The sequence below is a fragment of the Oncorhynchus mykiss genome, chromosome 17 (genome assembly GCF_057628025.1).
Source record: "Oncorhynchus mykiss isolate SJ-2025 chromosome 17, ASM5762802v1, whole genome shotgun sequence".
NCBI lineage: Eukaryota > Metazoa > Chordata > Actinopteri > Salmoniformes > Salmonidae > Oncorhynchus > Oncorhynchus mykiss.
Window position 1 is genome coordinate 49,041,288 of NC_143038.1, and position 26,945 is coordinate 49,068,232.

At 45.7% G+C, this 26,945-nt stretch overlaps 2 protein-coding genes across 13 annotated transcripts in view; both read left to right on the plus strand.

The window, feature by feature from the left end:
• The first annotated feature begins 51 nt into the window (after window positions 1-51).
• On the plus strand, window positions 52-21,935 carry LOC110494410 (transmembrane protein 183A). Of its 2 annotated transcripts, none has more exons than XM_090205769.1 (8): window positions 52-237; window positions 17,232-17,321; window positions 17,425-17,595; window positions 17,871-18,030; window positions 18,248-18,428; window positions 19,736-19,816; window positions 19,938-20,096; window positions 20,722-21,935. In XM_090205769.1, the coding sequence occupies exons 1-8, from the start codon at window positions 192-194 to the stop codon at window positions 20,902-20,904; spliced, it is 1,071 nt and encodes a 356-aa protein (XP_090061895.1). In that variant the 5' UTR covers window positions 52-191; the 3' UTR covers window positions 20,905-21,935. The 2 variants fall into 2 exon arrangements, with proteins under 2 accessions (XP_090061895.1, XP_021425093.2); XM_021569418.3 differs by lacking the exon at window positions 52-237 and adding an exon at window positions 16,103-16,449.
• Window positions 21,936-24,938: 3,003 nt separating this feature from the next.
• The window catches only part of LOC110516128 (transcription factor EB), a 76,444-nt gene continuing 74,437 nt past the window's right edge, over window positions 24,939-26,945 (plus strand). For 4 of the 11 annotated variants that reach the window (XM_090205791.1, XM_036950455.2, XM_090205778.1 and 1 more), the window contains exon 1: window positions 24,944-25,246. The gene's annotated coding sequence lies outside the window, so the exon portion shown is untranslated. Of the gene's footprint in view, window positions 25,247-26,945 lie in introns of all 11 variants that reach the window. The other 7 variants (XM_090205782.1, XM_090205801.1, XM_090205805.1 and 4 more) reach the window with 5 other exon arrangements.

Genomic DNA, 26,945 nt, shown 5'->3' on the forward strand with positions numbered 1-26,945 from the left:
ATTAACGTTTATTAATACCTAAAGTTGGTTTAGAAATGTCGTTTGAAGTGATTTGTAAAAGTTTATAGGCGACTTCTGTAATTTTAAAAAGTGACGTTGCGTCTTGTAAAGGGTTTTTTTGCAGCATCAGACTGGCCTTGACATTTTGGGTATACAATGACGGATTTAATCGGGAAAAAGACCCAATTGTGATGTTTATGGGACATATAGGAGTGCCAACAAAGAAGCTCGTCCAAGGTAATGAATGTTTTATATTTTATTTCTGCGTTTTGGGTAGCGCCGGCTACCGCAAAATCTGTTGTTTACGTGTCGTGCTGGTATTTTGGGGGGGTGCATGCTATCAGATAATAGCTTCTCATGCTTTCGCCGAAAAGCATTTTACAAATCTGACTTGGTGGCTAGATTCACAACGAGTGTAGCTTTAATTCAGTACCTTGCATGTGTATTTTTATGAAAGTTTGAGATTTATCGAGTACTATACACAAGTACTATAGGTGGCGCTCTGAAATTTCCGCTGAGCTGTCCCTGTGCAGGGACCACCTCCGTAACAAGTTAAAAGCTCCCTCCCGCTGTTCAGAGGTAATTAAAATACAGTACCCTGTGCATGTAAAGAATGATAAAGCAAGAAAATATTACAAAATGAAGCTCCTTCTGGAAAATCAAGAGACACTTTTTGCTGACTGTTACAAAAATGGGAACATCAGCAACCTTATCTTCCACACAAACCATCCCCTGGCATGGCACAGTGCTATATTAGCACACTACCCCTTTGTTAAGAGAGGGGGGGTTAACGAGAGGTGGAAACTCAGAATACTTGACAACGAGGACTCTGAGTCAGCTAATATAAACCTCTATAAGTCCGGAACAGTACTTGTACAGGGTAACCCCAAACAGTTTCAGCTGGACTTTCACCAAATTAAAGAATTAGCCCAGCAGGAGAAGCTCTCCCTTGATAAAGATACCCCCACCCAGAGCGGGTCAGACCAGACCTCTTCATTATGTAACCCCACAGACGAGCAACCCCCAGCGGAGAGTCAACCTCCCAGCACAGATTACCACTCCCTCATTGAAATGAAGGATAAATTCACCCAGCTGGAGGTAAGGCAGGTGGAGCTGGAACAGCAGGTGATTACACTCCAGTCAGCACAGACCCAAACAACAGACCAGCACAACAACACCCCCTTAATCAGACCCGGAATGCTGGAGGTGGAGAGAGACATATCTGCACTCTGGACAGTTGTGAGACAACTTCAACAGGAGGAGAGGATCAGACTGCTGGTGGAGGAGAGGTTGAGGGGGATGGAGGACAGGGTGAGGGTGAAGGAGGAGAGGTTGAGGGGGACGGCGTGTGACAGAGAACAACCCACTAGAGAGGTGGCCACCCCCACAGAGAAACCAGCAGAACAGCCCACCTCAGCACCCGACAAAAGTCTCGACACCACAGCAGAACAGTCCACACCAGACCCTGACCATAGAGTCGACATCACAGCAGAACAGACAAATGAAGAACCCCAAGCCCAGCGGCTCTCACCCCCTCTGAGCACTCCTCCTGTCATCCACCCTGATAGTCCTTCTGACAACCCCCCCACACCCACTGAGGACAAACACAAGACACCGATTGTACTACTTATGGACTCAAATGGGAAATATATAGAAGAAAAAAAACTTTTTCCCAAACACAGTGTGTCTAAACTCTGGTGTCCAAACACCCAGCGCGCCCTTGACCTTCTGTAAGGCCCAACTAGGCTCACCTAGCCACATAATAATACACACAGGCACAAACGACCTGAGAGCACATCAGGAAAGGGTGGCCACAGCACTGAAGGGAGTGATTGAAAATGCTTCTTCTACTTTCCCCAACGCACAAGTGGTTATCTCCACCCTGCTACCACGAAAAGACTTCCACCCTGCCACAATACAGCGGGTAAACGCAAGTACTTCCCGTGACTGTGCCTCAAAACCAAATGTTTTCCTGGCCCACCACTCCACCCTGGACTTGAACAGCCTCTATGACCAGGTCCACCTCTACAAGGCAGCAGTGCCCACCTTTGCCCGAACCCTAAAGGACATCACTCTCAAACGTTTCCCCAACACTTCACACAGGAGCAACAAATCAATAGACACCCCACCCAGACCAGCGCGACACCCTCCCAGACCTGCAGGACCCCCCCCTGGACCTACACATAGAGGACCCACGCCAAGAGGAATTACATCCATACCACAGCACCCCCAGACACATCCACACCCCCACCCCAACCAATCAACACCCCCCCACATCAACCATGCCCACACCCCTTTTAGGCCCCCTCAGATCAGACCTATGCCACTCCTGCCCACCCCATGCACCCCACCCCCGCAAAGAGGGCCCCAACATGGAGGCCACACATACGCCCAGGTAGTGAGCGGGCAAACAGTCCCAACCCCCACTCTCACACTCGCCCAAGCCAATGGCATGTACCAGATGCTCAGCAGGCTCTGCTCACACTTACTGGCCTGAGGCCAAACCACGACCAACAACATTGGACACTCTATGGAACAAAAAGCCTTCACTATGTTATCCTGGAATATCCAAGGCCTGAGGTCATCTGCCTTTGGCCTAAAGAGCAGAAACCCGGACTTCACCAAAGAAATTGGTAATACAGACATTGTCATCCTGCAAGAAACCTGGTATAGAGGAGACGGACCCACTGGTTGCCCTCTAGGTTACAGAGAGCTGGTAGTCCCATCCACCAAACTACCAGGTGTGAAACAGGGAAGGGACTCAGGGGGTATGCTAATTTGGTATAGAGCAGACCTAACTCACCCCATTAAATTAATCAAAACAGGAACATTTTACATTTGGCTAGAAATTCAAAAGGAAATTATCCTAACAGAGAAAAATGTCCTTCTGTGTGCTACCTATATCCCCCCACTAGAATCCCCATATTTTAATGAAGACAGCTTCTCCATCCTGGAGGGGGAAATCAATCATTTCCAGGCCCAGGGACATGTACTAGTCTGTGGCGACCTAAATGCCAGAACCGGACAAGAACCTGACACCCTCAGCACACAGGGGGACAAACACCTGCCTGGAGGTGACAGCATTCCCTCCCACATATGCCCCCCCTAGGCACAACTATGACAACATAACCAACAAAAACGGGTCACAACTCCTGCAGCTCTGTCGCACGCTGGGTATGTACATAGTCAACGGTAGGCTTCGAGGGGACTCCTATGGTAGGTACACCTATAGCTCATCTCTTGGCAGTAGTACTGTAGACTACTTTATCACTGACCTCAACCCAGAGTCTCTCAGAGCGTTCACAGTCAGCCCACTGACACCCCTATCAGACCACAGCAAAATCACAGTCTACTTAAACAGAGCAATAATCAATCATGAGGCATCAAAGCCAAAGGAACTGAGTAACATTAAGAAATGCTATAGATGGAAGGAATGCAGTTTGGAAACCTACCAAAAAACAATTAGGCAACAACAAATTCAATCCCTTTTAGACAATTTCCTGGGTAAAACGTTCCGCTGTAATAGTGAAGGTGTAAACTTGGCAGTAGAAAATCTTAACAGTATATTTGACCTCTCAGCTTCCCTATCAAATCTAAAAATCTCAAATAGAAAACCGAAGAAAATTAACAATAATGACAAATGGTTTGATGAAGAATGCAAAAATCTAAGAAAGAAATTGAGAAACCTGTCCAACCAAAAACATAGAGACCCGGAAAACCTGAGTCTACGCCTTCACTATGGTGAATCACTAAAACAATACAGAAATACACTACGGAAAAAGAAGGAACAGCATGTCAGAAATCAGCTCAATGCAATTGAAAAATCCATAGACTCTAACCACTTCTGGGAAAATTGGAAAACACTAAACAAACAACAACAAGAAGAATTATCTATCCAAAATGGAGATGTATGGGTAAACCACTTCTCCAATCTTTTTGGCTCTATAACAAAGAATAAAGAGCAAAAACATATACATGATCAAATACAGATCTTAGAATCATCTATTAAAGACTACCAGAACCCACTGGATTCTCCAATTACATTGAATGAGTTACAGGACAAAATAAAAACCCTCCAACCCAAAAAGGCCTGTGGTGTTGATGGTATCCTCAATGAAATGATCAAATATACAGACAACAAATTCCAATTGGCTATACTAAAACTCTTTAACATCATACTTAGCTCTGGCATCTTCCCCAATATTTGGAACCAAGGACTGATCACCCCAATCCACAAAAGTGGAGACAAATTTGACCCCAATAACTACCGTGGAATATGTGTCAACAGTAACCTTGGGAAAATCCTCTGTATTATTATTAACAGCAGACTCGTACATTTCCTCAATGAAAACAATGTACTGAGCAAATGTCAAATTGGCTTTTTACCAAATTACCGTACAACAGACCATGTATTCACCCTGCACACCCTAATTGACAACCAAACAAACCAAAACAAAGGCAAAGTCTTCTCATGCTTTGTTGATTTCAAAAAAGCCTTCGACTCAATCTGGCATGAGGGTCTGCTATACAAACTGATGGAAAGTGGTGTTGGGGGTAAAACATACGACATTATAAAATCCATGTACACAAACAACAAGTGTGCGGTTAAAATTGGCAAAAAACACACACATTTCTTCACACAGGGTCGTGGGGTTAGACAGGGATGCAGCTTAAGCCCCACCCTCTTCAACATATATATCAACGAATTGGCGCGGGCACTAGAAAAGTCTGCAGCACCCGGCCTCCCCCTGCTAGAATCCGAAGTCAAATGTCTGCTGTTTGCCGATGATCTGGTGCTTCTGTCACCAACCAAGGAGGGCCTACAGCAGCACCTAGATCTTATTCACAGATTCTGTCAGACCTGGGCCCTGACAGTAAATCTCAGTAAGACCAAAATAATGGTGTTCCAAAAAAGGTCCAGTCACCAGGACCACAAATACAAATTCCATCTAGACACTGTTGCCCTAGAGCACACAAAAAACTATACATACCTTGGCCTAAACATCAGCGCCACAGGTAACTTCCACAAAGCTGTGAACGATCTGAGAGACAAGGCAAGAAGGGCATTCTATGCCATCAAAAGAAACATAAATTTCAACATACCAATTAGGATTTGGCTAAAAATACTTGAATCAGTCATAGAGCCCATTGCCCTTTATGGTTGTGAGGTCTGGGGTCCGCTCACCAACCAAGACTTCACAAAATGGGACAAACACCAAATTGAGACTCTGCACGCAGAATTCTGCAAAAATATCCTCCGTGTACAACGTAGAACACCAAATAATACATGCAGAGCAGAATTAGGCCGATACCCACTAATTATCAAAATCCAGAAAAGAGACGTTAAATTCTACAACCACCTAAAAGGAAGTGATTCACAAACCTTCCATAACAAAGCCATCACCTACAGAGAGATGAACCTGGAGAAGAGTCCCCTAAGCAAGCTGGTCCTGGGGCTCTGTTCACAAACACAAACACACCCTACAGAGCCCCAGGACAACAGCACAATTAGACCCAACCAAATCATGAGAAAACAAAAAGATAATTACTTGACACATTGGAAAGAATTAACAAAAAAACAGAGCAAACTAGAATGCTATTTGGCCCTAAACAGAGAGTACACAGCGGCAGAATACCTGACCACTGTGACTGACCCAAAATTAAGGAAAGCTTTGACTATGTACAGACTCAGTGAGCATAGCCTTGCTATTGAGAAAGGCCGCCGTAGGCAGACATGGCTCTCAAGAGAAGACAGGCTATGTGCTCACTGCCCACAAAATGAGGTGGAAACTGAGCTGCACTTCCTAACCTCCTGCCCAATGTATGACCATATTAGAGAGACATATTTCCCTCAGATTACATAGATCCACAAAGAATTCGAAAACAAATCCAAATTTGAAAAACTCCCATATCTACTGGGTGAAATTCCACAGTGTGCCATCACAGCAGCAAGATTTGTGACCTGTTGCCACGAGAAAAGGGCAACCAGTGAAGAACACACACCATTGTAAATACAACCCATATTTATGCTTATTTATTTTATCTTGTGTTCTTTAACCATTTGTACATTGTTAAAACACTGTATATATATATATATAATATGACATTTGTAATGTCTTTACTGTTTTGAAACCTCTGTATGTGTAATGTTTACTGTTAATTTTTGTTGTTTTTCACTTCATATATTCACTTTGTATGTTGTCTACCTCACTTGCTTTGGCAATGTTAACACATGTTTCCCATGCCAATAAAGCCCTTGAATTGAATTGAATTGAATTGAATTGAATTGAGAGAAAGAGAGAGGTAGGAGAGAGAGAGAGAGAGGAGAGAGAGAGGTAGGAGAGAGAGAGGAGGAGAGAGAGAGATATAGGAGAGAGAGAGAGATAGGAGAGAGAGAGCGGGGGGGGGGGGGCAGACAGAGAGATAGCTGAGAAGGACAGAGACAGAGAGAGACAGAGAGAGGGGGCAGACAGAGAGATAGCTGAGAAGGACAGAGAGAGAGAGAGACATAAAGAGAGGGTAATGTTAGTTATCTGACTGTAACTGACTCTACCATGGTAACTCTGACAGTAACCCTGACTGACTCTACCATGTTAACTCCGACTGACTGACTCTACCACGGTAACTCTGACTGTAACCCTGACTGACTCTACCATGGTAACTCTGACTGACTGACTCTACCATGGTAACTCTGACTGTAACCCCGACTAACTCTACCATGGTAACCCTGACTGACTCTACCATGGTAACTCTGACTGCAACCCTGAATGACTCTACCATGGTAACTCTGACTGTAACCCTGACTAACTCTACCATGGTAACTCTGACTGACTGACTCTACCATGGTAACTCTGACTGACTGACTCTACCATGGTAACTCTGACTGTAACCCTGACTGACTCTACCATGGTAACTCTGACTGCAACCCTGACTGACTCTACCATGGTAACTCTGACTGCAACCCTGACTGACTCTACCATGTTAACTCTGACTGTAACCCTGACTGACTCTACCATGGCAACTCTGACTGTAACCCTGACTGACTCTACCATGGTAACTCTGACTGTAACCCTGACTGACTCTACCATGGTAACTCTGACTGTAACCCTGACTGACTCTACCATGGTAACTCTGACTGTAACCCTGACTGACTCTACTATGGTAACTCTGACTGACTGACTCTACCATGGTAACTCTGACTGTAACCCTGACTAACTCTACCATGGTAACCCTGACTGACTGACTCTACCATGGTAACTCTGACTGTAACCCTGACTGACTCTACCATGGTAACTCTGACTGCAACCCTGACTGACTCTACCATGGTAACTCTGACTGACTGACTCTACCATGGTAACTCTGACTGTAACCCTGACTGACTCTACCATGGTAACTCTGACTGTAACCCTGACTGACTCTACCATGGTAACTCTGACTGTAACCCTGACTGACTCTACCATGGTAACTCTGACTGTAACCCTGACTGACTCTACCATGGTAACTCTGACTGACTGACTCTACCACGGTAACTCTGACTGTAAACCTGACTGACTATGTACAGTATGATTCTTGGTTGACTATGATATAACATAGGGTGTTATATAACATTGTGGTTTGTAAGTTATTGTGGTCATTTTCCACTAAATGACCCTGTTAATATTCTCCTGTTATGGTGCATGAAGCAGCCCTGCCCACCAATGCGTATGCAATGCTAGCCGTGGGCACATTAAACACACACACTGTATTGTACTGTCCTGTCCTGTCCTGCCCTGTCCTCTACTGTCCTGTGCTGTACTGCCCTGTCCTGTCCTCTACTGTCCTGTGCTGTACTGCCCTGTCCTGTCCTCTCCTGTCCTCTACTGTCCTGTACTGCCCTGTCCTCTACTGTCCTGTCCTGTCCTGCCCTGTCCTCTACTGTCCTGTGCTGTACTGCCCTGTCCTGTCCTCTACTGTCCTGTGCTGTACTGCCCTGTCCTGTCCTGTCCTGTCCTCTACTGTCCTGTACTGCCCTGTCCTCTACTGTCCTGTCCTGTCCTGTCCTCTACTGTCCTGTGCTGTACTGCCCTGTCCTGTCCTCTACTGTCCTGTCCTGTCCTGTCCTCTACTGTCCTGTCCTGTCCTGTCCTCTACTGTCCTGTGCTGTCCTGTCCTCTACTGTCCTGTCCACTACTGTCCTGTGCTGTACTGCCCTGTCCTGTCCTCTACTTCCCTGTCCTGTCCTCTACTGTCCTGTCCTGTCCACTACTGTCCTGTGCTGTACTGCCCTGTCCTGTCCTCTACTGTCCTGTCCTGTCCTCTACTGTCCTGTCCTGTCCACTACTGTCCTGTGCTGTACTGCCCTGTCCTGTCCTCTACTGTCCTGTGCTGTCCTGTCCTCTACTGTCCTGTGCTGTCCTCTACTGTCCTGTCCTCTACTGTCCTGTCCTGCACTGTCCTCTACTGTCCTGTGCTATACTGCCCTGTCCTGTCCTCTACTGTCCTGTGCTGTACTGCCCTGTCATGTCCTCTACTGTCCTGTCCTGTCCTCTACTGTCCTGTGCTGTCCTGTCCTCTACTGTCCTGTGCTGTCCTGTCCTGTCCTCTGCTGTCCTGTCCTCTACTGTCCTGTGCTGTCCTGTCCTGTGCTGTCCTGTCCTGTGCTGTCCTGTCCTCTACTGTCCTGTCCTGTCCTCTACTGTCCTGTGCTGTCCTGTCCTCTACTGTCCTGTGCTGTACTGTCCTGTGCTGTACTGCCCTGTCCTCTACTGTCCTGTCCTGTCCTCTACTGTCCTGTCCTGTCCTCTACTGTCCTGTGCTGTACTGCCCTGTCCTGTCCTCTACTGTCCTGTCCTGTCCTCTACTGTCCTGTGCTGTACTGCCCTGTCCTGTCCTCTACTGTCCTGTCCTGTCCTCTACTGTCCTGTGCTGTCCTGTCCTCTACTGTCCTGTGCTGTCCTGTCCTGTCCTCTACTGTCCTGTGCTGTCCTGTCCTCTACTGTCCTGTGCTGTACTGTCCTGTGCTGTACTGCCCTGTCCTCTACTGTCCTGTGCTGTCCTGCCCTGTACTGTCCTGTCCTCTACTGTCCTGTCCTGTCTTCTACTGTCCTGTACTGCCCTGTCCTGTCCTCTACTGTCCTGTCCTGTCCTCTACTGTCCTGTGCTGTACTGCCCTGTCCTGTCCTCTACTGTCCTGTGCTGTCCTCTACTGTCCTGTCCTGTCCTGCCCTGTCCTCTACTGTCCTGTGCTGTACTGCCCTGTCCTGTCCTCTACTGTCCTCTACAGCACTGTCCTGTACAGCCCTGTCCTCTACTGTCCTGTCCTGTCCTGCCCTGTCCTCTACTGTCCTGTCCTCTACTGCCCTGTCCTGTCCTCTACTGTCCTCTACAGCACTGTCCTGTACAGCCCTGTCCTGTACTGTCCTGTCCTGTACTGTCCTGTCCTCAACTGTCCTGTCCTCTACTGTCCTGTCCTCTACTGTCCTGTGCTGTGCTGTCCTGTCCTCTACTGTCCTGTCCTGTGCTGTCCTGTCCTGTGCTGTCCTGTCGTCTACTGTCCTGTGCTGTCCTGTCCTCTACTGTCCTGTGCTGTCATGTCCTGTCCTCTACTGTCCTGTCCTGTGCTGTCCTGTCCTGTGCTGTCCTGTCCTGTGCTGTCCTGTGCTGTCCTGTCCACTACTGTCCTGTGCTGTCCTGTCCACTACTGTGCTGTCCTGTGCTGTCCTGTCCTCTACTGTCCTGTGCTGTCCTGTCCACTACTGTCCTGTGCTGTCCTGTCCTGTGCTGTCCTGTCCACTACTGTCCTGCGCTGTCCTGTCCACTACTGTCCTGTCCTCTACTGTCCTCTACTGTCCTGCGCTGTCCTGTCCACTACTGTCCTGCGCTGTCCTGTCCACTACTGTCCTGCGCTGTCCTGTCCACTACTGTCCTGTCCACTACTGTCCTGCTCTGTCCTGTCCTCTACTGTCCTGCGCTGTCCTGTCCACTACTGTCCTGCGCTGTCCTGTCCACTACTGTCCTGCGCTGTCCTGTCCACTACTGTCCTGTGCTGTCCTGTCCTCTACTGTCCTGTGCTGTCCTGTCCACTACTGTCCTGTGCTGTCCTGTCCACTACTGTCCTGTGCTGTCCTGTCCACTACTGTCCTGTGCTGTCCTCAAGTGTCCTGTGCTGTCCTCAAGTGTCCTGTGCTGTCCTCAAGTGTCCTGTACTGTTCTCAAGTGTCCTGTACTGTCCTCTCCTGTCCTGTGATGTACTACTGTACTGTACTGTGAGGGTGTTGAGAGCAGCTATGCAGGTGGAACGTGTCTGGAGGAGTTGTGCCTCCCAACGGGGCAGCTAATGGAGCACTGCTGGGTTATTGATGAGTCTCCCTTCAGACAGAGAGAGAGAGCAGAGGAGAAGAGAGGACCGGAGAGAGCAGGACGGGACAGAGTTAAACCATGGAGGGAGGGAGGGAGGGAGGGACATGGTGGGGAAGGAGAGAATATGGAGAAGAGAAGAGGGGGAAGATAGATTGCTCTTTTGGGAGTTAGTTCTTAAAATTACATTTCAACCTGGGCCTTTTCTATGAAGGAATTTTTCATTTTCTATTAAGGAATCTTTACTTTTACTCAAGTATGACAATTGGGTACTTTTTTTACCACTATTTCTGACAAACACATGTATTTATTAAGTGTTACACACAATTTGATTGGTTGACTGACTGATTGATTTACAACCCAATAATCAGATTGGTAACAAAGAAACCTCCATAGAAGCATCACAGAAGAAATAAGAGCAGGACAACTGAAAATGATCTTGAAAAGAGAGGGAATAGAAAACCAGGGAAGAGAGAAGAAGGGAAAGAAGGAGGAGACAAAGAGTGATGAAGGGCAGGAGGAGGACAGAGACAAAAATACCTGGAGAGAGTGATATGTGAGCTAGAAGGAGGATGGAGGATGGGAAGATGGGAGGATGGGAGGATGGAGGATGGAGGATTGGAGGATGGAGGATGGGAGGATCGAGGATGGGAGGATGGGAGGATAGAGGATGGGAGGATGGGAGGATGGGAGGATGGAGGATGGGAGGATGGGAGGATGGGAGGATGGGAGGATGGAGGATGGGAGGATGGGAGGATGGGAGGATGGAGGATGGGAGGATGGGAGGATAGAGGATGGGAGGAGGCAGACACACTCTCTCAGGCAGAAGAAGATAGTGACAGAAACTGTTAGAATGTCACAGTGATTCCATTGAGGGTTGGGGACCCACTGAGGCAATATGTTAAAGGAACTTCCTCTGGGTCAGAGCCCAGGACTAGGTACTTATTTAAATGATTGGACATTGGGTTTCTTAACTCGGTTGGTCACAAAGAAAACTGGTAACACTTTATAATAACATTCATTAATGAGCCACTAATAAACTATTTATGGGTACAACATTAAAAATTATAAGATGTTTACCAAGATCATAAACGTTATTATGTTACTGAAATACCCCAAAGCTGTATCTGGGACACAATCTACACATAGTATCTACACATAGTATCTACATGACATATGATTAGACATTCCATTCCAGTGAGGACACCTCAGCCAATGTGGAGGCATAAGCCCTCACTGTGACAGGGCTCAAAAGGTCAGAGGTCATCAGATGCATGTGTTGGGTGGAGTAAACAACCTACCCTTGCTGCTGACAAAAGGAGAGGGGGGTGGGAGCGGGACGGAGGGGGACGGAGGGGGACAAATATATACTGAAGGACAGTGGTAAATAAAGTTTCCAGTTGTCATACTTGAGTAAAGATTTCTTAATAGGAAAATACTCAAGTAAAAGTGAAAGTCACCCACTAAAAGTATCTGGTTTTAAATCTACTTAAGTATCAAATGTAAAAGTAAACATAATTTCAAATGACATATATTAAGCAAAACAGACGTTTTGTTTATATCAGACCCAGATGCAGACAGTGTCAAAGTAACATAAGTTTATTACTAGAACAGAAGTCAGGCAAAACGAGAGGTCAAGGGTAGGCAGAGGTCAGAACTCCAGATCAGAGTCCAAAAGGTACAGAACGGCAGACAGGGTCAGGGTCAGGGTCAGGGCAGGCAGAATGGTCAAAACCGGGAAAACTAGAAAAAGGAACTAGAACAAGACAGGAGCAAGGGAAAACCGCTGGTAGGCTTGACATACAAAAATAACTGGCAACAGACAAACAGAGAACACAGGTATAAATACACTGGGGATAATGGGGAAAATGGGTAACAGGGGTGGAGACAAGCACAAAGACAGGTGAAACAGATCAGGGTGTGACAGTTTTTGTTATCTACGTATAGCCAGGGGAACACTCCAACATTCAGACATCATTTACAAACAAATAATTTGTGTTCAGTGAGTCCTCCAGATCAGAGGCAGTACATGACCAAGGATGTTATCGTCATAAGTGTGTGAATTGGACCATTTTCCTGCTAAGCGTTCAAAATGTTGGTTAATTTTGGATGTCAGAGAAAATGTGTGGAGTAAAAAGTGCATTATATTCATTAGGAATGTAGTGAAGTAAAAGTTGACAAAACTATAAATACTAAAGTACAGACACCCCAAAAAACTACTTTAACGTATTTTTACTTCAGTACTTTCCACCACTGCTGAAGGACTGCATATACAGTATATGGTGTTTTTTCTCAAAATGTAGAAAGGGGTAGTGCCTCAGTGTGTGTGTGTTTGTTTGTGTGTGAGTGACAGGGTAGGGGGTAATAGGGAGGTAGTAGTGGGAGAGTTGTTAGTTGTTTTGGCAGAGCGGTACTATTGACTCCTCCTCTGTCCTTTGGTGATTTTATGACACCTGCTCCAGTCAGACAAAAAAGGGGCTATTTCCAACACACACACACACACACACACCCTAACAAACAACGATACAACAGCTGCAAGGCCCCCCAATACCATCCAAGGTGGCCAACATCAACATTGTCTATTGAAGTCAATACCTGCCAACATGGTTAAGAGTAGGGCTGCAAGAACTAAGCACAGAGTGAGGGAGGAAGGAAGGGGGGGAGGAGAGACAGTGAGGGAGGAAGGAAGGGGAGGAGGAGAGACAGAGTGAGGGAGGAAGGAAGGGGAGGAGGAGAGACAGAGTGAGAGAAGATGGCACCAACGGAGAAGGGCGACATCTTACGAGTTCCAACCCAACTTTGCTATCTCAGTGACTTTTATCGTGTTTATCTTTACATTCTTTGTACAGAAAGTTCATACTATTATCACATATGACGCCAAGCACTTTTGGACAGTTACTAACCGTGATTTTAACTCCAACTAAGCTGTTTCATTGTTCATACAGGATCCTATTCCTTTGTTCTACCAAAACACCGCAGGCACAAACGCGGGAGACGAGGTGGAGTCCTGGTGAAATGGAGGCGAAGAGAAAACCGAACAGCGGTCCCCTCCGCTCTATTGGAGAATATCAAGTCACTCGAGAATAAGATGGATGAGCTTCGTTTGAGAGTCTCCTATCATAGGGACTTGAAAAGCTGCAACATTATATGTCTACCGAAGCGTGGCTGGATGATGGCGCTATGCACGTGGTACTTGGTGGCTTCTCCTTGCTGAGTCGGTGTACTTCAATTAGAAGGAGATCTCAAGCTTTTTCTCACCTGATATAGAATACCTCATGGGAAGCTGCTGGAGCTTTAATTACCAAGAGATCATGGTAATTATCACAGCTGTCTACATTCCTCCTCAGTCCAACACCATTCTGACACTCAATGAACTGTATGGGGCATTTAACAAACAAGAAACCTCTTACCCAGAGGCAGCATTTTTCTGGTTGGCGGAGACTGACACGGGGACACTTAAAACCGTCCTACCTCACTTCTACCAACACATCTCTTGCACCGCTAACGGCGCTAAAAATATAGACCCCGTTTATTCTACCCACAGAAACGCATACAAGGCCTTCCCTCGTCCTCCCTTTGGAAAATCTGACCATGACTCCATTCTTCTGCTTCATGTTTACAAACAAAAGCTGAAACTGGAAGTACCAGTGATGCGCTGTACGGAAGTGGTCGGACGAAGCAGACGCAAAGCTACAAGACTGTTTTTCTAGTACAGACAGAGAGAGATATGTTCTGCGATTCATCTGATAGCATTGAGGAGTTTACCACTACAGTCACAGGCTTCATCAATAAGTGCATAAACAATGTCGCCCTCACAGTGACTATAAGAATGTATCCCAACCAAAACACATGGATTAGAGGCCTATTACACCGGTTACGATGCTCATCGCATGTGGCAGGGCTTGCAGACAACAACAGATTACAAAGGGAAATCCAGCCATGAGCTGCCCAGCAGCGCAGAACAGCCACACTCCCATGTTGCTTCGAGGAATATAACACTGTGCCTTGTGTGAACGCCCCTGCTTTTCCAGATGACTGTGTGATCCGATGTGAGTAAAAATGTTAAACAGGTTAACAGTCACAAGACCAGACGGAAAGCCTGGGCTCATTCTCAAAGCATTCACAGACCAGCAGGCAGGTGTCTTCACAGACATGTTCAATCTCTCCTTGTCCCAGTCTGTAATCCCAACATGTTTCAAGCTGACCACCATTGTCCCTGTTCCCAAGAGATCCAAGTTAGCCTGCCTAAATGACTATCCCCTTGTAGAACTCACATCTGTAATTATGAAGTGCTTTGAAAGGCTGGTCATGACACACATCAACACCATCATCCCAGACCCACTCCATCCTGCCCCAACAGATTCACAGATGATGCAGTCTCAATTGTACTTCATACTGCCCTCTTCCACCTGGAAAAGAGGGAAAATAACTGTTCCTAGACTACAGCTCAGCGTTCAACACCAGAGTCCCCTCCAAGCTCATCACCAAGCTAGGGACGCTGGGACTGAACTGGATCTGCAACTGGATTCTTCATGGGTCGGCCTCAGGTGAAGGTAGACAACAACACCTCTGCCACGCTGACCCTCAACACAGATGCACCCTGATCACCCACGAATGCGTGGCCGTGCACGACTCCAACACCTTCATCAAGTTTCCTGACCATACGACAGTGGTAGGCCTGATCACCGATGGCTATGAGTCAGTCTACAGGGAGGAGGTCAGAGACCTGGCAGTGTGGTGCCATGACAACAACCTCTCCCTCAACATCAGTAAGACAAAGGAGCTGATCGTGGACTACAGGAGAAAGAGGGGAGAGTACGCCCCCTTCCACATCGACAGGGCTGTTGTGGAGCGGGTCGAGAGCTCCTTGGCATCCACATCACTAAGGACTTAACATGGTCCACACACACCCAAACAGTCGTGAAGAGGGCAGCGTCTCTTCCCCCACAGGAGGCTGAAAAGATTTGGCATGGGTGTTTTAGCCACTTATATATATATATATATACATATATATATATATATATATATATAAAAAGTGGCTAAAACAGTATGTAAACATTATTAAAGTGACCAGTGTTCATTGACTCTGGACTGTAAATAGGGCAGCAGTCTCTAAGGTGCAGGGTAGAGTACAGGGGTGGTAGAAGGCTAGTAACAGTGACTAAGGAAGGGTTACCTTGCCCCAGACCTGCTGTTTTTGACACCTCTCTCCCTCTCTCCATCAACCGCACCTTTTGTCTCGACCTCTGAATGCTCGGCTATGAAAAGCCAACTGACATTTACTCCTGAGGTGCTGACCTGTTGCACACTCTACAACCACTGTGATTATTATTTGACCCTGCTGGTCATTTATGAACGTTTTAACATCTTGAAGCAAGATCTATCCTTAATGGCCATGTACTCTTATAATCTCCACCCGGCACAGCCAGAAGAGGAATGGCCACCCCTCAGAGCCTGCTTCCTGTCTAGGTTTCTTCCTAGGTTCCTACATTTCTAGGGAGATTTTCCACCATGTTTCTACATCTGCATTGCTTGCTGTTTGTGGTTTTAGGCTGGGTTTCTGTATAAGCACTTCGTGACATCTGCTGATGTAAAAATAGCTTTATAAATATATTTGATTGATTGATAGATGACCAAATCGTTATGTTTAGGAAGTCAGTGTGCTACAATGGTTTCATAGTAGCCTACCGTGTCTCTCTTCTGCTACTCTGTAATAAGAGTTTAGATGATGACGTAATCCTTTGGGAATTTAACTCCACCTCCATCCAGTGAGAGTGAACAGACTAATCTGACTGGCTCAATGACCACTCAGAAGACGTCTTGTCCAATCAGATTCGAAAATGATGAGCTAGCCATTGAATACGACGAAAGTCTCGCGTGATGTAACGTACGTAAACTCACTTACGTCAGTCCCATGATGGCTGAAGATCCTGGAGGAACATTTTTCAATTTCTCTCCCACTTTTTTATTTTTCTCTTTACCTCTGCTTGTCATAGAGACATGGCAGGATACACAGCCTCGATAAGCGGCCACAGACCCTTGTTACCGCCATGCCCAAGAAAGGGAACCGAAAACGGCTGAAATTTCGGGCCGGGGACGTCTGCTCGGAGTCAGGTACAGTAGTTAGCTTGCTAAAGCTAACTTGTTTACCCAGCCGGTAACAGGCCGCCGTACGTAATCTGTAACGTACAGTGGTGCGTAGAGTGGGTGGGTCCTCGAGAACGAAAGTTAAACCACCCGATTCTACTACCATCATTAATATTTAATACATTGCTAGTTCTTATTAAGGATAATTTCAATGTTAGACATACAAATAGAACGTTCAGATACAAATATGTAGGCCTATTTCTGGTGTTGGGTATTTCTAGGCGTTGGGTCTGCTCCCTACTAGGCGTTGAGTCTACTCCCAGACGTAGTTCATAGAAGGGCTTACAGGGTGCAACAGGTAGAATTTTTAGGTCCGGCATAGATCACATTTTACATCGGACATAGAGTTACAACCAACTGGTGCAAGCGGCCTCACTACTAAGGGGCATCTCAGTAGTGTAGCTAGACGTATTCTCCTCGTCTTCCTTCCTCTGCTGTGTCCTGAAAAAGGTGCAAGGCTTTGTTCCAGCCGGTTCGAGGGCATGAAATCTGTAATGCGTTGTGGGTAAAGTAGTTAATTATGATGTAAGGTGATTTGTTGATTAGGCAGTCGCCTACAATGTTGAAAATTCCCAAAGCCAAAAGTGTCTTACAATACTTTCACCTAACCAGTGTTATCAGGTCAGTGCAGACAAAGGAAAATAAATGAGGGGCGCAAGAAGTTGTAAAATATGACTATTGAGATGCACCCCATGCCACCCTTTGTTATTGTGAGTGATTGGTAAACTACATCTTCTCCCCTCTTGCAGTGACAGTTGCTGATTTCGCCAATGCCGACCCAGCCGTTGTGAAGTCGGGGAGGGTAAAAAAGGCCGTTGCCAATGCAATTGAAAAAGAAGGTAAGAGCGTCATTCAAAATGTTTCCATTTGTTCTACAGACATTGTGTTTAATGGATAAACCACATTATTGTGCTTACTAACTCCACACTGTTTGTCCTGCAGTGAAGATGTTGTGTGGGCTAGAGGGGTCGCAGGGTTCCGTACAGGAGGTGTTCTCGTCAGCAGCCACCCTCACCGGAGACACCCTGGAGAGTAGCGACGACCTCGACCCCGGGGAGGATGGAGAGAACGAGGCCAAACAGGCCCGCAAGAAGAAAAACAAGAGGAGGAAAGGTACAGTTCACCTCTGTCTCTAGTCATGTGTTGAAAGAGTTGAGGACTGCGTTTCATTCCAGAGGGTTGCTCCCGTTCCCCTGTACTCGTTCATGCCTCTTCACAGATATTATAGCGTAACTGGGTCGGTAATTGCAATAGGCTGTGAACTAGGCCATCTTTTCTTTCACCTATCCAGTCGTCTCAGATCCGTAAAGGGAAGTGAACAAGGAGAGATGGGTGTGAACAACTTTCCTGACTATAACAGCCCATTGATTGACTGTCTGTTTTCCCAGAGTGCAGCGAGTGCAGTGAAGGGGAGGACTACACAGTGGATATCTGGTTGGTGCTGGCTTCCTATATCCGTCCAGAGGATGTGTGTACGTTTGCTCTGATCTGCAGAAACGCCTGGACCGTCACCTGCACTGCTGCCTTCTGGACCAGACTATACAGGCGGTAGGTTTAGACCCTCTCATTCCCACAACCTATTTTCTAGGTGGGCTCCCACGGCTCTTGACTCGAATCCTGGGATGTCAGATTCACATTGCCCTTGAAAATTGGCACCTGTAGGAGTTGAACCCTTCTTATTTACATATACTGTTTCCCCGCCTCTCTCTATGCTCTCACTTTCACCTCCCTTTCTCTTTCTCCCTCTTTCTTTCTCCCCTCATAGACACTACAGTCTGGACACTCACCTGCCGTTCCGTCTGCAGCCAGACTCCATAGCCAGGAAGCGTTGTCTACGGGCTCGCGTGATTCGCTCCCTCTTCCACCTGTATGAGCCATTCAGCTCACGTGTCTCCCTGAACCCCGCCCTCCCAGAGTCCACGCCCACCACACTACTCAACTCCAAGGTAAAGAACCAAGATGGCGCAAGCAGGGAAACAGGCTAGCGGTTTCCAAACAACTATTTGGTTTGTGGAGTTTGAAGTTCTCGCCTTCTTATTTGTATCCTGAGAGGGTCTGGGTACTTGATCTGTGCTGTAACTCACTAATCCTGCTCCATCAAATTCTGGCGTTAATGGCCACTTGTGCAATCAAATCAAATGTTATTGGTCACAGACACGTGTTTAGCAGATGTTTTGCGTGTGTAGCAAAATGCTTGTGTTTCTAGTTCCAACAGTGCAGTAATATCTAACAAAAATATTTCCCAACAATACACACATCTCAATAAAGGGCTGGAGTTAAGAATATATAAATATTTGAACCAGCAATGCCAGTGGCATAGACTAAGATACAGTATATGAGATGAGTAATGCAAAATATGTAAACATTATTAAAGTGGCTAGTGATCCATTCCTTAAAGTGGCCAGTGATTTCTAGTCTATGCCGTTAGGCAGCATCCTCTAATGTGCTCGTGATTGCTGTTTAACAGTCGTCTGGCCTTGAGATAGAATCTGTTTTTCAGTCTATCGGTCCCAGCTTTGCACCTGCACTGACCTCGCATTCTGGATGATAGCAGTGGCTCAGGTGGTTGTTGTCCTTGATTATCTTTTTGGCCTTCCTGTGACATTGGGTGCTGTAGGTGTCCTGGAGTGCAGGTAGTTTGATGCGTTGGGAAGACTGCACCACCCTCTGGAGAGCCCTGCCGTTGCGGGCGGAGCAGTTGCTGTACCCGACAACCCGACAGGATGCTCTCGATTGTACATCTGTAAACGTATGAGGGTTTTAGGTGCCAAGACACATTTTTTCAGCCTCCTGAGGTTGAAGAGGCGCTGTTGCACCTTCACCACACTGTCTGTGTGGGTGGACCATTTCAGTTTGTCAGTGATGTGTACAGAGAGCTTTCCACTCTCTCCACTGCTGTCCCGTTGTTCTGGGTAGGGGGCTGTTTCCTGAAGTCCCCGATACGCTCCTTGGTTTTGTTGAGGTTATTTTCCTGGCACCACTCTCCCAGGGCCCTCACCTCTTCCCTGTAGGCTGTCTCGTCATTGTTGGTTATCAAGCCTACTACTGCTGTGTCTTCTGCTAACTTGATGATTGAGTTGGATGCGTGCATGGCTGCACAGTCATGGGTGAACAGGGGGTACTGGAGGGGGCTGAGCACACCCTTGTGTTATCCCAATGTTGAGGATCAGCGAAGTGGAGGTGTTGTTTCCTACCTTCACCACCTGGGGGCGGCCCGTGCTAAGTAAAGTTTAACCCATTTTCTCCTCTGCAGTGTCTGCTGTTCTGGGTCAATAAGGTTGTGGGCACTCGACCTGATCCTATGTGGGTGTTCAACTTCAAGTTTGTGAAGCCGGTATGTATTCATGCCGAACTGTCTGAAGGACACTAGTGAAGCATGTTTAGTTTGAATTTGAAGTCAAACATTTGAATTGTAATCAGGGGTATGGTAGTTTCTATATGTTTCTGTCCACTAGGCGGTGAGGTGTAAGGGTGGTAATGCCACCCGGGGTCTGCTGCTGCCCCGTCAGTATGAGGAGGTCCATGCCAACCCAGACTCAGACTGCTACCTGCTGCAGGTCACCACCCTCAACTTCATCTTTACCTCCGTCGTCATGGGGATGACCCTCGCCCTGGTCAGTACACCACTCTCCCTGGCTTTCACACTGAATTAACTCTGTTGTCTCCATCCATGAAGTTGCATTGTTAAAGGCCCAGTGCAGTCAAGTCATTTTTTTTTCTGTGTTTTGTGTCATATTGTACAACAGCTGATGAAAGGAAGACTTTAAAAGGGGGAACAAATGTGGTCAGTGTCAGTTCCTGATTGTTGTTGGTTGAAAATACAATTGACACCTATTCAGCAGGTTTGCATGGGTAGAGTTGAGGTTTGCCTGGTGACATCACCAGGCGCTGTAAGTTAATAAACCAACAGAGTTTCAGACCTCTGCCAATAGCAGCTAGTTGTCAGGTTACACATCCCTTCCTTTAGGCCCCTCACTCAAATTCTTGCTTGAGAAATCGTTTTTGCAAAAAAGTGATTTTTGTTTATTTTTGACGATTTCTTTGAAAAGCGACTACAGTTACATACTCAATTGTTACCTAGAAATGATTTGATATTGAGATAAAAGAACAGCTGCTTTGGGCCTTTTTTAAAATCCCATTATGTGGTTGTAACTCGTAGAGTGGGCCTGTTTTTAGGATAGGCAAACCTGTGTCTCCGGTCTGTCTAACCCACTCTGTCTGTCTCTGTTCCCTTCCCAGTTCAACATCAACGTGAGCACGGACATGCGTCACCACCGAGTGCGCCTGCTATTCCAGGACTCTCCCCCCCAGCGGGGGAGGAGGGGGGAGCAGGGGGGGACACAGGTGGTGCTGGATCCTGTACACAGCGTGAGACTCATGGACTGGTGGCATCCGCAGTACCCTTCTTCCCCCTATATCTAAAACCCATGTCTCATCACGTGTAGAACCCTCTTACTATCCCACACACACATTACACCCGTTTACTCCTAAAACCCTGACTGTACCGTCTGCCCGTACACCTAGAACACCCAGTATCCCCCTACACCAAAAACCATCCACATTACCCTGTCTCCCTGTACAGCCAGAACCTTGCTTCAGCTCAACCTTCTACAGCCCCAGACACAACACCTACCTCCTCAGTACCCTAGCTCTCCAGAGACAAACCCTCAATACCTTCCAATCCCCTCACATTGCCTACCCTCAGACCACCCTACAAGTTTATGTTGAACAGATGCAGAGACGATGTAATTTCTTTAATATGTTCTCCTTTCTGTAACTGCTAAATCTTAGTTTAAGGCCATTTTTAAACGGGAGACTTTTGATTTTACATTTGTTTGGCTGTAATTCTAGTTTGGCTTTCATGCTGATTTTTCTGCTTGTGTAATTGTATTTAATTTGATACCTGTAATCTTTGGAACTTTGTAAACCCCTACACCTCCTCAGGAAGGAAGGGGGTCTGAAGGCTGTAATGGGAGCACCATTTTATATCCTGCTTATGTCTGTGCTAGAATGTTCCTGATTTGGGTTTATGAACACAAGGCCAGTCTTGTATGTAAAAAATGATCAGTAGAAGCCAGTCTTGGCTAATTTCTAACGAGGTGGTATTTGAAGAATCAACATGTAATACCCACAGGAGACCGGATGGCAGCTCTTTTCTACTGTTCACTCGTCGTCCAATCAAAATGCAGTTCAGAACATTAGTGTTTGATTTTAGTGTGAATATAGAAGTTTGTTATCGTGTGTAGTGGAAAGCAAAGCTTTTTGTTGATGATCAGACCTGAAATTGCTTCATTGTAAATTAATGTATAGCTGGTTGACCTTGTGAGGGATGTATGTATGTTTGGCTGTGAGAGCCAACCATCATTTCAGTCCCCATGTAAAGCCTGTGGATGCTGTCTATGTGATTGTTTGGTCAACCTCCTGTACTGAAATACAACTGGAAAGAACCCCCATCCATTTTGTAAGATTTTGTTTTTACAGATTTAATTAGACAATAGATGTCAACTTAACATTTCCACCGACATAGATCCACCAAACTAGACGTGGCATTGGCAGACTGAATAGAACCCCCCTACATGCTGTGCTGTATTTGTCAGGAGAAATTAGGTTTCCTACTATCATATGTTTTGCATATGGTGATACCTACTTCAAATGCGAATGTGGATATACAGCATGAGGGGTAAACAAATGAGGAAATGAATACAGTACTAGTCCTATGTGTTTCCTTGACAATAGTGCCCTCTTCTGGTCAACTAAGAACATGGAAAGTGTCAACTTTTTGAAGCACAATGAGAAGGTTGCTTGTACATTGATTTGGGTAAAACAATTTAAACCATAGCAGTAGAAAGAAACTCCAGAGGATCACACAGGTGACAGGTAGCCTAGAGGTTAGAGCGTTGGGCCAGTATCTGAAAGGTTGCTGGATTGAATCCCCGAGCTGGCAAGGTAAATATCTGTCCTGCCCCTGAACAAGACAGTTAACCCACTGTTCCATGGTAGGCCGTCATTGTAAATTAGACTTGCCTAGTAAAATAAAGGTAACAAAAATGTTGCAATATTGATATTACAGAAAATGATACCTGATCAAAATCAATTAATGCGGGATCCACAAAGGCGGTTGGGCGAGACCCCCTCTGGCAGGGTTCCTCAACTGGTGGTCCATTCTTATTTGGACCCCCAAGTTTTCTGAGGGGGATTATTATTTTATTTTTTACAGACTTAATAACACTAGAAAATCAGCTTCAATGGATTTTAATTTGGCTGTGGCTTGCTCTCTCTCTCTCTATATATATATATATATACAGTGCCTTGCGAAAGTATTCGGCCCCCTTGAACTTTGCGACCTTTTGCCACATTTCAGGCTTCAAACATAAAGATATAAAACTGTATTTTTTTTGTGAAGAATCAACAACAAGTGGGACACAATCATGAAGTGGAACGACATTTATTGGATATTTCAAACTTTTTTAACAAATCAAAAACTGAAAAATTGGGCGTGCAAAATTATTCAGCCCCTTTACTTTCAGTGCAGCAAACTCTCTCCAGAAGTTCAGTGAGGATCTCTGAATGATCCAATGTTGACCTAAATGACTAATGATGATAAATACAATCCACTTGTGTGTAATCAAGTCTCCGTATAAATGCACCTGCACTGTGATAGTCTCAGAGGTCTGTTAAAAGCGCAGAGAGCATCATGAAGAACAAGGAACACACCAGGCAGGTCCGAGATACTGTTGTGAAGAAGTTTAAAGCCGGATTTGGATACAAAAATATTTCCCAAGCTTTACATATCCAAAGGAGCACTGCAAGCGATAATATTGAAATGGAAGGAGTATCAGACCACTGCAAATCTACCAAGACCTGGCCGTCCCTCTAAACTTTCAGCTCATACAAGGAGAAGACTGATCAGAGATGCAGCCAAGAGGCCCATGATCACTCTGGATGAACTGCAGAGATCTACAGCTGAGGTGGGAGACTGTCCATAGGACGACGATCAGTCGTATATTGCACAAATCTGGCCTTTATGGAAGAGTGGCAAGAAGAAAGCCATTTCTTAAAGATATCCATAAAAAGTGTTGTTTAAAGTTTGCCACAAGCCACCTGGGAGACACACCAAACATGTGGAAGAAGGTGCTCTGGTCAGATGAAACCAAAATTGAACTTTTTGGCAACAATGCAAAACATTATGTTTGGCGTAAAAGCAACACAGCTGAACACACCATCCCCACTGTCAAACATGGTGGTGGCAGCATCATGGTTTGGGCCTGCTTTTCTTCAGCAGGGACAGTGAAGATGGTTAAAATTGATGGGAAGATGGATAGAGCCAAATACAGGACCATTCTGGAAGAAAACCTGATGGAGTCTGCAAAAGACCTGCGACTGGGACGGAGATTTGTCTTCCAACAAGACAATGATCCAAAACATAAAGCAAAATCTACAATGGAATGGTTCAAAAATAAACATATCCAGGTGTTAGAATGGCCAAGTCAAAGTCTAGATCTGAATCCAATCGAGAATCTGTGGAAAGAACTGAAAACTGCTGTTCACAAATGCTCTCCATCCAACCTCACTGAGCTCGAGCTGTTTTGCAAGGAGGAATGGATGTGCAAAACTGATAGAGACATACCCCAAGCGACTTACAGCTGTAATCGCAGCAAAAGGTGGCGCTACAAAGTATTAACTTAAGGGGGCTGAATAATTTTGCACGCCCAATTTTTCAGTTTTTGATTTGTTAAAGTTTGAAATATCCAATAAATGTTGTTCCACTTCATGATTGTGTCCCACTTGTTGTTGATTCTTCACAAAAAAATACAGTTTTATATATTTATGTTTGAAGCCTGAAATGTGGCAAAAGGTCGCAAAGTTCAAGGGGGCCGAATACTTTCGCAAGGCACTGTATATATATATATATAGTAGGCAGACATGGGGGGGGGGGGGGGGGGGGTTCTACATGATAAACTGGCCAGTGAGTAAGTGATCGAATACAATTGTAAACGAGGTTTGAAATTATTATGTTTTAGTTAAATAATATATCTCTTTGGGCATATTGTGGTCAAGTTGCAGTCTAGAAATGATTTGTAATTATGTTCAGGACCCCTGACCATCACTCTAGAAAAAAATCATCCTGCAGCTGAATTTGGTTGATAATCCCTGCCCTAAAGCCTAGGCTACCTGATTCAGGATGATATTGGCCTTGCAACCTCGCTGAAACAGATCCATTCAGTTTCAATACCATGCTATAATTGCAACACACATGCACGCATTAGTGAGAGGGAAAGCAAGGAAGGTGTGCACTATTGTAGGCCTATGCTCCATTTGAAATATTGTCAGGCAGTCAGGAATGAGTGCCAATCCTGGGGCAACCATGTGCTGTGTGCACTGACAGTCAACGCGCATAACGTCACTCTCCCGAAATACCCGTCCAACAGAACTACATCCCCCAGAATTCCCATTACGCTCTGCCATTGGTGGCCGGAGTTGTCACAAGTGCATACAGGTGACCAGGGACGCTCCGAACTCCGCTGACAACATCACAGCCAGCCGGACGAAAACAATCAGCAGCTGGAGAGCCACGGGAGAGTAGCAGCCATTCTACTGAAATTATAACCACACACAAAGACGCTTCTTTAATTTATATTTTTTTGCGTAGTGTGTGTGTGAGGGTCCCAGCCGTTCCGCGGACAGTATCGGAGCGCACTGGTGGAAGAGCCACCTAGTTTCCAGAATCTGACTCTAACTTCGTATCGTCTGACCTTCATAGCGGGTAAGTGATATTCCCCCGCTGAACTTCTGCTGCGCACTCGCACCGCAAATCCACCACAAATGGGTCAACTCTGGAAAAGTCACTGGGTTGCATGTGTTGTGCGCCATAGTTCAACAGAACTTTGGACATTTCATGGTCATCTTGAAAGAATGAAAGTTATTTAGCTCGAGCGTTCACTGACACTGCTAGATAACAAGGCATGTATTTCTTTATAAAAAAAGGGCTTATAGTTTTAGTGCATTGAAAACACATTTTATAAAACATTGTTTGCCTAATAAACAGTATCCTAGGCAACTACATGTATTTGTTGATTTAAGTTGGTAGTCTAGTCAACTTTTTATTGTGAAGTTATTGGTATTTTTCTGACAGCTACCAACATGGTATGATCAATGTTTATGCTATGTTTAGTGCATTTTAGTGCACTTTCTCCTGAACTGTCAAATTCAATATCCTACCCAGATGCCTTTGCCATTTATGACCAACCGCTGGTTTCCGTTCAACGCAGCGCAGAGAGGGACTGGTCACATTGTTGAAGACACTGTCCAGAGCTATGCTGCTGCTATGTCCAAACCGTGTTTGTGATACTCAATACATGTAAGGAGAACTGCTGGAAAGCTGCGCGCGGGGGACCAAACAGAGCCGAGCAATGGCCTCCTTCGCGCTCTACCGCGCGATCTTTCCGCTTAGTTACATACAGGGTGTGTTTGTTGTATGTGTGTGTGCATGTAGGCCATCATGTAGTAGGTTATGTTTGTGTTTATATATACCAGGAGGGTCATTTTTACCTCGGTTCTGTTGCGCAATGTGAATACTTCTCACTAAACTGTATGATGATTGCTTTAACTCGAACAAGCGACGTCACGGCCAAAGCCCTGTGATATCGAGTGATGTCACATTATGGGTGGTGGTCTTACAATACTTGACTGCTGCACCCAATGTCATCTGTTAGGTTTTACCCGTTGAATATTTAGGCAAGATATTCAGTGCCTTACCAGTTCTCTCTCTCTCTCTCCCTCCTTATCTCCTCTTTTTTTCTACTCATTATTTTCCCTCAATGGGAAGAGAGAGTGCTCCAACGCTTAACTCGCTGTAGTCCATACTAAGCCTAATAAATGTATTACCATGAATATGACTAATACCTCATTGTAATAACACACAATGAGACCCAGGGGAATGTTGCCTGACCCTTCACTGGTCCATTTGATCATTTAGGCCATTTAGGACAATCCTGTTGAAAGGTCATTTGGTCAGGCCTAGTCAACTGGCCTATTGTCCATCTCACTATTATCTGACGATACACCACTGTTATGTTTTAGAGGAAATCTCCCATTCTCACCCTGACTCAACAACTTTCACTATTAGGCCATTTCTCAGAACTGTCTTTATCAGTGTGACCTCAAAGCAACCTACTGACAAGGATTCATGTTCATATGGTCAATATCAGCAGGAGACAAGTCAAGTTTCAAGCAGAAACGGTGGAAAAAAATGATATCTGAGCCGTTTCTGGAGGTAGTGGCAGACAGTTAAACTGGTATAACTCATAATTAGTTACTAACATTCTGTAATTCTATATCACATATGTATTTCCACAGGTCATCAGCTGCACCGCTAATGGTGACCATGCAGTAGACTACACCCAGACTGTAAATTAGTGTGATATGGTGAACATGCAGTAGACTACACCCAGACTGTAAATTAG